Source organism: Glycine soja, chromosome 10 (genome assembly GCF_004193775.1).
Source record: "Glycine soja cultivar W05 chromosome 10, ASM419377v2, whole genome shotgun sequence".
Taxonomy (NCBI): domain Eukaryota; kingdom Viridiplantae; phylum Streptophyta; class Magnoliopsida; order Fabales; family Fabaceae; genus Glycine; species Glycine soja.
The window spans coordinates 3,664,765-3,680,362 of record NC_041011.1 but is presented as its reverse complement, the minus strand read 5'-3'; the positions used below and the strand labels follow the sequence as shown (position 1 = coordinate 3,680,362).

General features: G+C 35.2%; 3 protein-coding genes across 3 annotated transcripts; 1 reads left to right on the top strand and 2 right to left on the bottom strand.

Moving 5' to 3' along the window:
- Positions 1 to 1,391: 1,391 nt before the first annotated feature.
- On the bottom strand, positions 1,392 to 3,253 carry LOC114369935 (photosystem II reaction center PSB28 protein, chloroplastic-like). The gene is made up of 2 exons (XM_028327218.1): positions 3,098 to 3,253; positions 1,392 to 2,111 (listed from the first exon to the last, which is right to left on the bottom strand). Exons 1-2 carry the CDS (start codon positions 3,168 to 3,170, stop codon positions 1,645 to 1,647), a joined length of 540 nt encoding a protein of 179 aa, XP_028183019.1. The 5' UTR covers positions 3,171 to 3,253; the 3' UTR covers positions 1,392 to 1,644.
- A 3,040-nt stretch (positions 3,254 to 6,293) lies between these two features.
- On the top strand, positions 6,294 to 10,246 carry LOC114371936 (MDIS1-interacting receptor like kinase 1-like). Its single transcript, XM_028329265.1, has 2 exons — positions 6,294 to 9,346; positions 9,590 to 10,246. Exons 1-2 carry the CDS (start codon positions 6,703 to 6,705, stop codon positions 9,991 to 9,993), a joined length of 3,048 nt encoding a protein of 1,015 aa, XP_028185066.1. The 5' UTR covers positions 6,294 to 6,702; the 3' UTR covers positions 9,994 to 10,246.
- A 447-nt stretch (positions 10,247 to 10,693) lies between these two features.
- Positions 10,694 to 14,652, bottom strand: LOC114371937 (auxin-responsive protein IAA11-like). The gene is made up of 5 exons (XM_028329266.1): positions 14,110 to 14,652; positions 12,452 to 12,777; positions 11,567 to 11,702; positions 11,137 to 11,198; positions 10,694 to 11,063 (listed from the first exon to the last, which is right to left on the bottom strand). The coding sequence occupies exons 1-5, from the start codon at positions 14,409 to 14,411 to the stop codon at positions 11,017 to 11,019; spliced, it is 873 nt and encodes a 290-aa protein (XP_028185067.1). The 5' UTR covers positions 14,412 to 14,652; the 3' UTR covers positions 10,694 to 11,016.
- Between the last annotated feature and the right edge of the window lie 946 nt (positions 14,653 to 15,598).

Sequence of the window (15,598 nt, the reverse complement as noted above, 5' to 3'; positions counted from 1 at the left end):
GTGTGATGCAACACATAACTATAATTAATTAAAAAAATACAGCTGTTTATAATTGAAACCATTGGCATTTGGCACCATAATCCTGATGCGAAGAAAATCAATTCAGATTGGACCAGGCCCAGACCAACAATTTGCACAAGGTTTTGATTTGTCTGTCTTATGTCACGCGGAAAATGATCAATGAAAAGGAAAATCCAGTACAAGTTTGACTCTTATTCATGTTTTAATTTTTTTTAATTTCTTCTACTACTAGGAGGGATGGGAAGAGAAGAATGAGACATGTGAAATAACATGTTTAATATATTAGAGACAAAAAAAAAAGAGAGTTGTAAACAGATATTATATGAACAAAACAATTCTTCTTAGAAAACCAGTGGGAAACAAATAAAACTTGGCGTTTTGTTTTTTCAATGATTGATGATACTTCTACAAATTTATACTCGTATATTTTATTTTTTACAATTTTGTTGTAAATCTTTAGATAATAGATGACACCTTTTTTCAATCTGTAACCTCTTCAGAATTTTGAAGTGCTCACATTGTTGACATACCGGGACCCAATACTGTCTCTGGGAGAGCCAGAGCCCACACAGCTTTCATTGCTGAACTAGACCAAGGCCGGTGCACATGTAACGTTAGAGTATTTAAGTACATTAATTAAGAAATAAGTTTAAGATTGCTATGAGAAATTACAATTTATAAGAGTATATTAATAATATTTAAATGTTATATTATTTTTTATAAAATCTTTTTATGTTGGACCTCAGCTATGTATCAGAATCATGGCAACAGAACATGGCATTCCATGAGTGACTGACGCCAGTTTCTCTTTGTTACTGTTAGTCCAGCATTAGTAGTGGTAGGGTTATGATGACTTATTATGGACAAAAACTTGCATATAGTTCTATAGGAGCTGGTGTCCGATTAGAGTTAGAGTTTCACATTGGTAACATGTATAATTCTTTAATGAAAACTTTTTTTCAGTGAAACTCCAATTTTAATTGAAGAACAACACATGCAGTACAACACCTATTGAACTGTAAGTTTTTTCCTTTTACTTATTCCTTAATCGAAACTCATGTTACACTTCTATATGATCTAAAATTTGCACTCCTAAACCTTGAGAATATAACTCACTTAAGATATTTGTTTAAAAAAGGTGGTTTAACAATCCTTGATGATCCTTCTATGTTTAATCCATGAACAGGTTCTATATAGACAGTTAGACACATAGACCCATGAATCCATACATCTTGATCGAAGAAGAACCAAAACTGATGAATATCTCTCTCGAAACAATCCAAAAGGAAACAAAACATACTAAGATATTAATATGCAGCATGTTGGGGGTACTATATTTCCTGACAGTTTTTTGCTTATTCAAAACATAATAGAAGGAAGTCATTGAGTGATGAGCTTTCCATCCAACTTGTCTATAGAAAACAGATACATGATAGCCAAACAGCTGCAGGACAAGCAAAATTTCATAAAATTTTGGGGGTGTCAGAAAAGACATTAGTATGTGAATTGAAGTTACATGCACGCCAATATATCATTTCACTCGGGTTTTATATGACTATATTGTAGAACACAAACTTCCTGAAAAAGGGCAAAAGAATAGAAGGGCAGAGTTAGCACATTGACTCATTTTTTGACAAATTGCAAACCATTTGCATTTGAGTATCGCTCCATGAATCTCATGAATCTATCCCACTCCCTTGGACTCCGCATTACATACTTGGCTTCAATTATTGAGGGCTTCCCATTGACAAATTTAGCACTTACATCAACCGACTGAAGGACTCCTTCCTCATCAATCATGTAAAACCCGGTGATATCACCTATTTCACCGGAAGAATCGAATACCGAGGGTTGATCAAATGTGAAGATAGCCATGCCATTTGTTCCATCCCTTGATTTGGTCAGCCTCACATCGGGTATTGTTTGTTCATCAGTTCCCTGGATGAACTGTATTTTTGGTTTGGCCATCATGATAACTGGCATGTGCATGGGAGTACTTTGTCTTAGCACAGGTAACCTCAAACATGGCATGCGTAAAGTTTGACCATTGAATGAAGAGTTTGTACTTTGATGAACAATTGAAGATGGGACTGCATAAACAAAGAGGCTGTTATGTTCACCAGGAACATCATAACTCATAAGCATTATTTCATATTTTGCTAGTGATAAATATCATCAAAGAAACAAAATATGCATATATATCCAAAGTTCAAAGAACTTCTACACTTTTGGATCAAGGGTAAGGGTCAAAGAAGATGATACAACAAACTGCTCTACACATATAGAATGGCGCAATGTAGCTTGGAACTAAAGGGGCTTCTAAGATTACTTCATATACTTGACAACATTAGAAAATTGTATATTCTTTTAAGAAAATTGTAGATTCTCGGTTGTCCAGTCACTTTTCTCTACAACATGGGATGTCATCAATCAAAACATACCATCAAAGCAACATATCACCTCTTTGCATGTCTTCAAGAACATGACACATTTTTGGTCCATCAATGTTTTTATGTTCAAGTTGGAAATTGTATCAAATTGATGGAAGTTTGAACACTTAAAATCTAAACTTTAATGTAATGAGTATGGCATATAATGAAAAATGAAGCACCATATCAATAATTTTATGTTGTCAAGAAAAAAAAAGAGGGCAAAAACAAAGGAAAAGAAAACAATGCCACCTCATTTAGTTTATCCTATTTTCTTATTTGGCCTCCTTGAATGCAAAGTGTCTCGTAACAGAGGCAAACCATATTGAATTGAAAATGATTCAAGGACCTTAACAACACAAAAAAAATTAATTCGAATGCAATTATGGAATTTCAGGTGTAGAACTTTAGATGAACCATTTAAGTTGAGTCCCCAAGAATGCCTAAGAGAAGAAAAATGAACATTTTTTTTCCTAACTTAACGCAAATATGATCAAATTCAATAGGAGAACATACATTGTCCAACTTAATCTCATCACCCTTGTAAACTAGTAAAATCATCTCAGACTAAGTCTTTGCACATTTCATAGAAAAATAGAAAAAAAAAATAATGTTAGAGAAGATAATTTTGAAGAGTGTTATGTTACCTGCATATAAGTGCGGCTTCTGAAGTGAGTTGGAGAGTGGAGAGGACAATGCAAGAGAGTGGAGGGTTGCCATTTCCAGAAGGAGAGAAAGAAATGAAGTTCACAGCACCTCTCTCTCTGTAGCATAAAGGAGTGCAAAATTGTGGTCCAAAAAAAGTGCTTGGTGTGTAACAAACTTAGCCATTCACTTATGATAATACTTTTGCATTTTGCAAAGGATTGTGTGAGAGACAGTGATCTGATTTGTCATAATCGATTGAGGATGCTGACATGGCATCTCACTAATGATACACGTTACACCAATTATGATATTTGTTATTTTTTCGTTGTTTCGGCTAAACTAAGTGTTGTGTTTTTTTTTGTGTGTGTGGGTAAATCTATGCACCACTCACATGTGTCGCACATGGTTGGTATCTGAAAAAAAAATAAAACTCTAGCCCGTATAGTGTTTCACCAACTCAAAAATGGCCACCCCATATGGGCTTGTTTAGCTTTCTTGATCTATTATGACACAGTTTTGTTCTCGTGGAAAAAGATGACAATAAATTTTTTTTTGGGGGGGCAGATACTATCGTAAGCATGATAGTGAGGTGATAATTAATGAAAATCCTCCCAAAAGTGACATTAAGGATTGAGATGAAAGGCTATAAAGAGAACCATAAGACTGCATCTTATGTTTTCTTTTTTTTCTCTCTCTTTTCCGTATCCACAAGCACCCTTTTCAAAATTCCTAAGGGTAAGCCGTAAGCCATATAGCATACCTTGATTACAAATTAGCGTATTCAATACCATGAGGATAATTCATCTTCATCTGTGTTTTTTTTTTAATGTTTTGATTGAAGTATATTATTTTACAAAAGGGTATTTTTTTCTTCACTTTCGAAATTGCTTCATATGCACTTCCCATGTTGTCATTCCGGAAGCAATATGAGAAGTACAGAATGAAACAATTGCCTTTACAAAACCACGTTGTAAACAAAACTGAAGCCCAATATGTGTTGGGCCTAAAATTCATGGTATGTGTTACCTGACTTGCATGTCAAACAGTCAAAGTTTCAATTAAAGAGCGCCCAAAATTCGTGTGGCATTTCTGTGTAAAGGGGAAAAAAAGGAGGAAAGGAAAATAATAGAGCAAACACACACAGAAAAGATTAAAAAAAATCGAAAATGTTTGTTTGTTCCATCAACTAGCATGTACATGTGCAATTAGGAGCACTATGATCCCGTTTTAGCATCTCTTTGCTGTGTGTAAATATGGACTTTTCTTTTTCTTTTCATTTTTAAAATGGTGAAAAGGCTGGTTCTGGTTTTCCTTGGCATAAAGGCACGTGGACACATGTAAGCAATGTTCTCAATTTAACATCCTCTCCATTGTAGCACTAGCACCCCCCCTTGGATTCCCATTTCCCACGATTAAAAAACTAAAGGGTATAAGAAAGAAATCAAATCAAATAATTCAAAATATGACTAATTGATTATTTGAAATCCTCACTCTCTGTTAGTCTCTCTCCAATAATAAGGAAAAAAATGTACTTCACCAGGATGCTGCTATATTCACGTGGCATCCATCTGTTTTGGTACATCAACAGGTGCCAAATGTGTTCCAATTTCCGAACAATTAAAAGGGCAGTGATATATAATGATTACTTTCTTAAACCCAACACTCCACATGCATGCATGTGAATATTGGAAAAGATAAAAGTGCAAAAACAAAAAAAAATAATAAAAAAAAATTGATCTGAAAGAAGTGGCACAGTTGGTGGGCTCAGACCATGATTGATTTAGCGCAGCTAGCACCTTGCTCCCATTTCCTTCTGCTTTCTAACTTCTCTAATACTTTATTTTCTTTTCTCAAGGCCATCAAATTAATATCATCTACAATAGTTTCGCATGCTTCTGAAAAGAAAATTTCCTTCAGCATTAACAAAAATAACTCCCAGATTCATTTGAGGACTTTTGGTTTTGTACTATCAAATTGTAGTAAAACAATGAAATTTTTTGATACATTACTTGGGTTCCTCTCTTGGCTGGTTTATTTGCATTTGCTTCTTTGCTTCTAGTATGTCACAAATGATCAATTAAGTGAATGTCACTCTAGTTCTTAAAATAACTGATGCTCTAGTTTTAAGAATACCTCATTATCATTTTTGTAGCCCTTTTTATTTTTATGGAGGGTAGAATTTGTCTTATTTTCATGTTTCCTTCTCCCTGTTACATGGAAAGATTCCCTTCTCTAAATCATAACCAATAATTAACATCTAAGGCTAAAACCATGAAATGGGCAATGGATAATGGTTCTCACATTTCCTTTATTATATTTTCCCTTTTTCTCTCTAATGTCTCTTCTTTTCTTCCTCCCTTCCTCTTCCTATTGGATTACAAAATAAGTGGGGGAGAGGGGTACACAGTTTCTTCACTCTTTTTTCTTAAAAGACTCCCATTATCACATGGTTTTCAGATTTAGGTTTGAATTTTGAAGAAAAAAATTAATGAGTACACCAATGTTCTGGTGGATCCTAACTTTAGCCGTATGTTAGTAGGGCCATTTATGCATCATTTCTGAATCTTTGTCATGGTTAGAAGTTACCCCTTAAATCCTCTTGAAATTCAACTTTTACAATCATGGAACAAACTTAAAGTAGCTTAATGAATTTATTTATTAAATGTACTGGCAAGGCAAGATGCTTTCTGCTAGATACTGTTTATTAACAACCCCAAGGTTCTGAAAGCTGCTATCGTAAAAGATGAAACGAGGTTATAAAGTTTACCTTCACTATGTACTGTGGGAGTTCTATTTTTTTTTTTTAACTTCTTAATTATCTTTTTTCTCATTTCTGGTTGCTGATTGAATCTCAATCATAAATTGCTAAATTCATATCATTTTTGTGGACTGATTGGAAATGAAACTCAGATGGAGTGAAATATTTGTTGCATGTACATTTATTTATTACCTACCTAGAGAAGCTAGACAAAACACTTAAGAGAGAAACTAAATACATACTTCACCTCGATCTGTCCATTAAATGCAGAAGATCTAAATTCTTTCATTCCTTTATTCACATTTCACAATCTTTTAAGCAAGAATGTAATTGCCGTAAAAGGGATTCATAATAAACAAATAAGAGAGAAACAATAGTTGTTTTTTTATGTATAAAAAAATACAATAACTGCATCATTATTCCTCCTTCAAGTTGACAATGATCAGATGATTACAGATAAAGGGAAGAATTAGAAACTAAACTAGTAAGAAGGGCCACATTCTCTCCCATGTTTTATGTCGGAGGAGCTTCAAATAATTCCAAAGCTTCACTGTCCTTGCATGAACATTACTATCTGCTTTGAAATACCAATCCACTAACCTGAAAAGCCCTTAAAAATTGAACACATCTAATCAATGGTTTATTATTAGCCTACAGTATTATATATCGAATCAACTACTTAACCATCCTCCTTTGTCCTTTCCACACAAACCTGAGATGTCACTCTCTGTCAGTGTTCTGTCCACCCCCCACATGATCACCCTTCTACTCCAGTAGAGAGTGCATGCAAATGGTGCACAACAACTGAGACACTGATCAAGCAAAAGAAGAACAACAATAAGAAAGATGCAGATGAAAACTCAGTTTTTCTTCTACTTCTGTTGCATTTGCTGTTTCTCTTATGGCTATGCAGCTGCAGCAAATGATGAAGTAGCTGCTTTACTTTCTATAAAAGAAGGACTCACTGATCCACTGAATAGCCTGCATGATTGGAAATTGGTGGACAAAGCAGAAGGGAAGAATGCAGCTCATTGTAACTGGACTGGTGTCCGGTGCAACTCCATTGGAGCCGTGGAGAAGCTCGATCTCTCCCGCATGAATCTGAGTGGCATTGTGTCCAATGAGATACAAAGGCTAAAGAGTCTCACTTCTCTAAACTTGTGTTGCAATGAATTTGCCTCATCATTGTCATCCATAGCCAATCTCACCACACTGAAGAGTCTTGATGTGAGCCAGAATTTCTTCACTGGTGACTTTCCATTAGGTCTTGGAAAGGCATCAGGACTAATAACTTTAAATGCATCCAGCAACAATTTCTCTGGCTTTCTTCCTGAGGATTTTGGAAATGTCTCTTCTTTGGAGACTTTGGATCTCAGAGGCAGCTTCTTTGAAGGGTCAATTCCAAAATCCTTCAGTAACTTGCACAAATTGAAGTTCCTTGGTTTATCTGGGAATAATCTCACCGGGGAAATCCCGGGAGGGCTGGGACAGCTTTCATCACTGGAATGCATGATCATTGGATACAATGAATTTGAAGGAGGGATTCCACCCGAGTTTGGAAATCTCACCAAGCTGAAGTATCTTGATTTAGCAGAAGGTAATCTTGGTGGTGAAATTCCAGCTGAGTTGGGAAGGCTCAAATTGTTGAATACAGTTTTCTTGTATAAAAACAAATTTGAAGGCAAGATTCCACCAGCAATTGGCAACATGACTTCATTGGTGCAGCTGGATCTCTCAGACAACATGTTATCAGGAAATATTCCAGGTGAAATAAGTAAGCTGAAGAATTTGCAGCTTCTGAACTTCATGCGGAACTGGCTATCGGGTCCTGTGCCTTCTGGCCTTGGTGATTTACCTCAACTTGAGGTGCTTGAGCTATGGAACAATTCCTTGTCAGGGACATTGCCTAGAAACCTTGGCAAGAATTCACCATTGCAGTGGTTGGATGTATCATCCAATTCACTCTCTGGTGAGATTCCAGAAACTCTTTGCACCAAGGGCTATCTCACCAAGCTCATACTTTTCAATAATGCCTTCTTGGGTCCAATTCCCGCAAGCCTATCAACATGTCCTTCACTTGTTCGTGTTCGAATTCAGAACAATTTTCTTAATGGGACAATTCCTGTGGGTCTGGGTAAGCTTGGGAAGCTTCAGAGGTTAGAATGGGCTAACAATAGTCTCACTGGTGGAATTCCTGATGACATTGGTTCTTCTACATCCCTTTCTTTCATTGATTTTTCCAGAAACAACCTCCACTCTTCTCTTCCTTCGACCATTATTTCCATTCCAAATCTGCAAACTTTAATTGTCTCCAACAACAACTTGGGAGGTGAAATCCCTGACCAATTCCAGGATTGTCCCTCACTTGGTGTCCTTGATCTCTCATCAAATCGATTCTCTGGAAGCATTCCATCTAGCATTGCATCATGTCAGAAATTGGTAAACTTGAACCTACAGAATAACCAATTGACTGGTGGAATCCCAAAATCATTAGCAAGCATGCCTACATTGGCCATTCTTGATCTTGCCAACAACACTCTGAGTGGTCATATACCTGAAAGCTTTGGTATGTCTCCAGCTCTAGAAACATTCAATGTCTCACACAACAAGCTAGAAGGTCCTGTCCCAGAAAATGGCGTGCTAAGAACAATAAACCCGAATGATCTTGTGGGAAATGCTGGCTTATGTGGTGGCGTTCTCCCTCCATGTGGCCAAACCTCAGCATATCCATTAAGTCATGGGAGCTCACGTGCAAAGCACATTCTTGTAGGATGGATCATTGGAGTATCATCAATACTAGCAATAGGGGTTGCAACTTTGGTAGCAAGATCTTTATACATGAAGTGGTACACAGATGGATTGTGCTTTCGAGAAAGATTTTATAAGGGTAGGAAGGGGTGGCCTTGGAGATTGATGGCCTTTCAGAGGCTAGATTTTACGAGTAGCGACATTTTATCTTGCATTAAGGATACAAATATGATTGGGATGGGAGCAACTGGGGTTGTTTACAAGGCTGAGATACCACAATCAAGTACAATTGTGGCAGTAAAAAAGTTGTGGAGATCAGGATCTGATATTGAAGTAGGAAGCAGCGATGACCTTGTTGGAGAGGTGAATCTTTTAGGGAGGCTAAGGCATAGGAACATTGTTAGACTACTAGGATTTCTTTACAATGACGCCGATGTTATGATAGTTTATGAATTTATGCACAATGGAAACCTTGGAGAGGCCCTGCATGGTAAACAAGCAGGGAGATTGCTTGTAGACTGGGTTTCCCGATATAACATAGCTCTAGGAATAGCACAAGGACTTGCTTATCTTCACCATGACTGTCATCCACCTGTTATCCATAGAGACATCAAGTCTAATAATATACTCCTAGATGCAAATCTCGAGGCAAGGATAGCGGATTTCGGATTGGCCAAGATGATGTTCCAAAAGAATGAAACAGTTTCCATGATTGCTGGATCCTATGGATACATTGCCCCTGGTGAGTTACTAGTTCATACATACTTTTGCAGGTTAATCACATTACTATTATGCTTTTCACTTTTCAGAATACCTAAGACTGAGTTTGTTAGTTAAACTTAGAGGCTCAAAAATCATAATTTTCTATCAGCAGATTAAGATACAAGAGAGACTGTCTATATTCATATCTGTGAAGAGATGTTTCTTCCTGCTTAATGTGCAAGATTTAAATTTCTAACCATTTCAGTACTTTATTACTTGGCAGAATATGGATACTCCTTGAAAGTGGATGAAAAGATTGACATTTACAGTTATGGAGTGGTTTTGTTGGAGCTTCTCACTGGAAAGCGGCCTTTAAATTCGGAGTTTGGAGAATCTATAGACCTAGTAGGGTGGATTAGAAGGAAGATAGACAACAAATCTCCAGAAGAAGCATTAGACCCCAGTGTAGGAAACTGCAAGCATGTTCAAGAAGAGATGCTATTAGTTCTCAGAATTGCACTTCTTTGCACTGCCAAGTTCCCCAAGGATAGACCCTCCATGAGGGATGTTATGATGATGCTCGGAGAGGCAAAGCCTCGGAGAAAGAGTGGTAGGAGCAGTGAGACATTTTCAGCAAACAAGGAGATGCCAGCTATTAGCTCATCACCAGTTAATGGCCTTCTGTAGGAATCAAAATTGAAGTTTTCCCAGGCCAGAAATTTTCATTGTACTTAGAACAGTAGTTTTGTTAATTTCTTGTAATTTTGTAATCAATTCAGTGGTTCACATTTGTTGTTAAAATATGTACATCAAGATGAATTAACTTTTGCAAGGAATTTTCTATGTACTGTGGTTTTGGTGATGAAGCATATATTTCAGTCAGAACCAAATAAAGCAATTGTACCTACTTTCATTTGAATAGCACTGATATATTTTTTTATATAATTTTTTAGCATGTGCATGGTTTATGTATGTACATAAAGTACTTTTTCATTCCTTAAGTCAATGGAATTCTTATTTACGAATCGTTTGTGCTTTGTCGAAATCAAACGCTATCTGCATCAAAATGAGGGCCACAAATACCCGAAAGTGATGACTTTAGATCAAAGTTCCAGCAATTATTCTTTTCAAACCCAAGAGATTGCTTGTGATTCAAGTTCTTGACCACAAGATTGATGACAAAACAGATCTTGCACACATTTTAGCTTTGTCTAAAAGCTACAACCATGGATCACATGGGTGAGGGCTTGCACTAAAAGCATTTTTCTCACAATTTTCAATGAGTGCTATTTTAAAATTATGGTACCAACAATCAATATGATCAGACTGGTCATTTTTTAAAATAGGTATTCATTCAAGGGAAATTTGAATTACCGTAGCAGGGAACTAAAGTTCAAACAAAACTTTATAGCTGAAATAGTTAGCAAACATTCCACATTTACAACACTAACAAGCAGTCTGACTTGTATGATTAGTTGTATTGCATGAAAATCTATGATGCCTGCACCCTCCAAGTGAGATGAATAGAGAGGCCGCAACAAAGATACCAAATTAAACAAACAAACTGAATTAATTAAGCAAAAGTGTGAGATTTTATCATTCAAATCTCAAAACTTCATACATTTGCAGTATTCCTATACTTTTCTGTTTCGGTTTTTCCTCTTCATCTATTTGACAGGTTTTTCATGTCCTTAGCCATGAAAACGGAATCTATATGGGCTTGCATCTCTTTTTTATGTTTTCTTCCAATCTCGGTGCTGCAAACAAGTATGCATTAGCAAAAGAAAAACATGGGTAAGTTGTGTTTGGAAAAATAAAGCATTTGCTTACCAAGTCCATTAGCCTCAGATGTCCTCATGATTCTTAGCCTCCTCACTGAGCTAAAGAACATCCTGATAGCAATTTGAAAGAGCAAGATAGATGAATATCAAAGCAGAGGAACAAAGATCCTCACAACCAGTGTTAAATCATAAAAAGACAAGCTAAATGAAACTACAAATATGAAATCTTTTTCCTTGTCCAAGAAAAAAGACATGACCCTATCAATCTCTTAATAGGATAGAGTATAGCACCAATATTTGACATGTAGCTTTTAGAGTATAGCACCAAATATTTTTACCAATCTCTTTATTGCCTGATGAAAACATTACATGTACTATTGGACAATTAATTGGCAACACATTTTTGTACTGCAGTATCAGTTTTAACATCGCATATTTGATGCTAAAATAAAATTGATGTTTGTGGACCAATTACTTACCCCCAGGGAACATCCCCAACAAGCATCCAATCTCCTTCCTTGTCTTCATAAGTGAGCACAAACTTGGAAGATCCATCTAATAATTTTGAATGCCTTTCTCCTCCGATAATAAAGCCATAATCCTCACCATTTGATCCTATAAACAATGATGTCAATACCATTGGGGGAAAGAATAGAACACAATGAAAACACAATTAAATGGAATAATCCATCTCAAAACAAAATCCTAAAGAGAGAAGTAGAAAAAATGACATGCAATAATTATTTTAATGATGAAAACATAGCATCAAGGTGTGGTATGTTTGTTTACATTTTGTCCATTGTCACTGCGTTTGGAAAGTAAAAAATAGTAGCTTCATAAAAAAAAACTCCTAAAAACACTCTTGCAAACTGCAGTTGAAGAGAATCTTAAGTAGGTTGTTGCTTGGTGGTTTCTTATCTTTAAAGTTTTGTTATATTTTGAAAGCTCATAGGTCAAAGAACCATAATAGATATGCCTGAAGAAAAAGAGTACAAAGAAAAATCTATTCTTAACATGGCAAGGGGAAGATGAGAAAGGGAGAATAGAAGTTTAAACCCCTATCATTAAATACAACCTGCATAAAGTATTCCACGTATGCTTCTCAGTTTTTAAGTTTTCACCAAACTTAAGAATAAACAATTTTGAGTTATTCACATGATATGGCTAGAATTTACAAAGTTGAGAAGAGAGGAAGCATTAAGTTACTGTTAAGCCATATTTAAAGCAGACACAAAAGAAATGATACAAAGTCAACAAAATATTCATCAAGCGGTAAAATCTCAGTGATCATGAAATATATCAGAATTCCCTGAAGGAGATGCATTCTCTTTATTATGAGTATAAAGACCAACAAGGAAACTCACCTTTACAAGTGGTGACTGTAGTTGATTCATTAAACATATCCTCTAATGTTTGCGCTAAGGTTTCATAGGAACTATGAGCACTCAAATCAACCTTCCTTCCAATTGGTATCCCATCCATATTTACCTTGACAAACAGGGAACTCCTGAGGTGTCTTTTCTCTTTGGCATTTATGTTATTATCATTGCCATTGTCATTAGTCTTCCTGGCCACAGTATTATCGGTCTTACTTTTCTCAGCCACAGAGTTGAATACTTCAGTTGATTTTGCATGGCTATTGAAGCTATTCACTCTATATGTTCGAAGTGGAGGCCATCCAACTACTTGACTGTTTGGTAAATTCAATCACAACAGAAATGACAACCCCATCAGTGAAGAAACGAGAAAAAAATGGTAATTATTTGATTTGCTTTGTTTCAAGAAAGGTAAAGCAACACCATAGACTACTGGTTGGATGGCAAACCACTTGTTGAGAAATAGTTAAATGGAAACCAATTCTTTTGGAAATAGTAAAAGAAGGTGACAAATTAAAAGCAAGAAAATCATTCTGCAACTCAATCTACTGGTGCCAATTGATGATAGTTCTGTATACTTTCACATCTACGGGTAATTCCAACTCCATAATAAGATCCAGCCAGCTGCTTTATTTTTGTCCAACAAATCTATTAGGATATTGACATGACCCACAGAACAGACAAAACATACCATAGGTTTTTACACAAGCTGAATTATGTATTGCAGTTAGGGCATAGTTTTTTACACAAGCTGAACTATGTACTGCAGTTCGGGGCAGGGATTATACCAAATCCTCTTCAAAATCACACATTCAATTTTCATGATGTTAAAAACATTCTCTAAGAAAATAGAAGTTTAGCCCTCTTTCATCTTCCACTGCTGATTCTAATTCTGATCCTGACTATATAAATTGCCTTATTCTTTTAAAGTTGCTAACTATAAGGAAACTCAGGAATCTCTTAAGCATGCATTAGATTACATTTTTTAGATTGTACATTCATCAATGGAATTCAATATAAAAGTCAATATGTTTAGTTTCAGTTACGTTCAAGGAAGATCATAGCAATCTTTCTCTTCAGAGTCACAAGAATGAAAGACTCCAACGTTGAGAATTATGATATAAAATTCTCCAACATGTATGAAACCAAGTGAATCTAGATCATCATAAACACACAAATACTCACTTTTAAATACCACAACCATTCCTCTTCACCGTAACTATTACCAACCCCCCCCTACGGATTGTAGCAATACAAATCGAATTCTCAAAGGGCAAAATTGTTTTAAAAGGTAACCTCATAATAAGATACTAATATTAGAAAAATACAACATCTAGTTAGGTTATATTCTATTAACTCGTTTAGTCATTGAGCTTTCCAAACTCAGTCAAGCAAATTGAATTCCATCGGGTAAGTACCACCATGTGATTCACAAACTCACAAATTAAAAGGAACGAATTTTAGACAGCAGCACAAAACCCAAAATGCATAATTCCACATCAGATAAAAAATTCAACAAGATCAAATCATAAAACTATTGTACTAACAAAGAACTAAGGTAACCTATTCAATTTCAAAGCAAGACAACATAACCACATAGGTAAAAAAAAAAGAGTAAATTAAGATAAGAAAAAGATGATAGATACCTGGGACGGTTATTGGCAACAAGAGAATCAGCAGCAGCTCTCTTGGTGCCAGCAGTGATGTTGTTGGGAGAGGAAGAAGAAGAGGAAGGTGATGATGATGCTGCTGCTGCTGCTGCTGCTGCTGCTGCAGAAGAAGGAAAATCCTTAGCAGTGTAAATTCTAGCATGATGGTGGTGATGAGATTTTGATGAAGAGCCAGAGGAGAGGCTCAACCCAAGACCCAATTCAAGCTCAGACTCTTCTGGGCATGAAGAGTCCTCCGAAGAAAGCGCCAAGTTGTCATCTTTTGACACAGTTGACATCGACCCACAAGCTGAAAAACCACTCGGAGTGTAAAAATATGATTTTTGGGAGAATTGAAGAAGAATAACGAAAAGGGGTAGTGGAAGAATTAGAAGGGAATTGAATAGTTTTGAGGGCAGAAAAAGAAGAAGAGTATGATAAACGGGACGGTTAGGTGGGAATGCTGATGGAAGTGTGAGAGAGAAGGGGAAAGGGCATTAGGCAGTGTGGGCCCACATGTCTGGTCTGGTTCGTGCGGTTCCTCCATTGATGTTTTCACTTTAACTTGATTGTACTTTTATTATTACTATATTTTCTTCTGCTCCTAGATTCTCTCTCGTCCTTTTCTTTGTCTACACTCTGGCTCGCTCGAGTCAAGCACAATTGCTGAATTGCAATTGGACACTACACAATACATTCATCATCAGTCCCCAATTTATCGTCCTCCTATCGTGAGATGCACTATTACACACATACCGTGGCATGATATATTTAAAGATTAATTGAATATAATTTGTTCAATCTCATTTTTTTTATCAATTACAAAATTACTATTCAAAATTATATAATGAAGTGTTTCTAAATTTTTACTATCAATTTATAAAACCATACAAAACATTTAATTTATCTTTTAACATAGTTAATATAAAGAAATTTTTAATAGTTTTAATTTTGAAAAACAACTTTCAACAATAACAATAATTATAGGTATTACCAAATAACATTGTAAAAACAATTAACACATTTGAAAAATAATCATTTTTTTAAAATAACTATTATTTTTTTAGTGAAATACAAATTTATTTTCTCTATACTTCAGGCAATATTTTTATTTTTAAAAATAAATCTAAATCTTTGATATTATAATATTTGGTACAACTTAAAATATTTTCAAAAATAATACAACATTCTTCATAATTCATATTGGTTCGAAGCTTTCAATTGTTCAATTAATGTAATTTTAAAATTGTAGCCTTACTAATAAAAATAATAACATGTAATAAATTTAATGCATATGTATTGAGAATGTAAAATTACACTATCATTCAATTATATATTACCGTTTAAATTACTTTAGGATAATTATTTTAAAAATTAATAAATTTATTATACATGATAATTATTTAATTACAATAATTACGTAAAATTTGTATACTTTCAAAATATAATGTTTTTTTCATATATAATAATTCAAATTAATAATTAA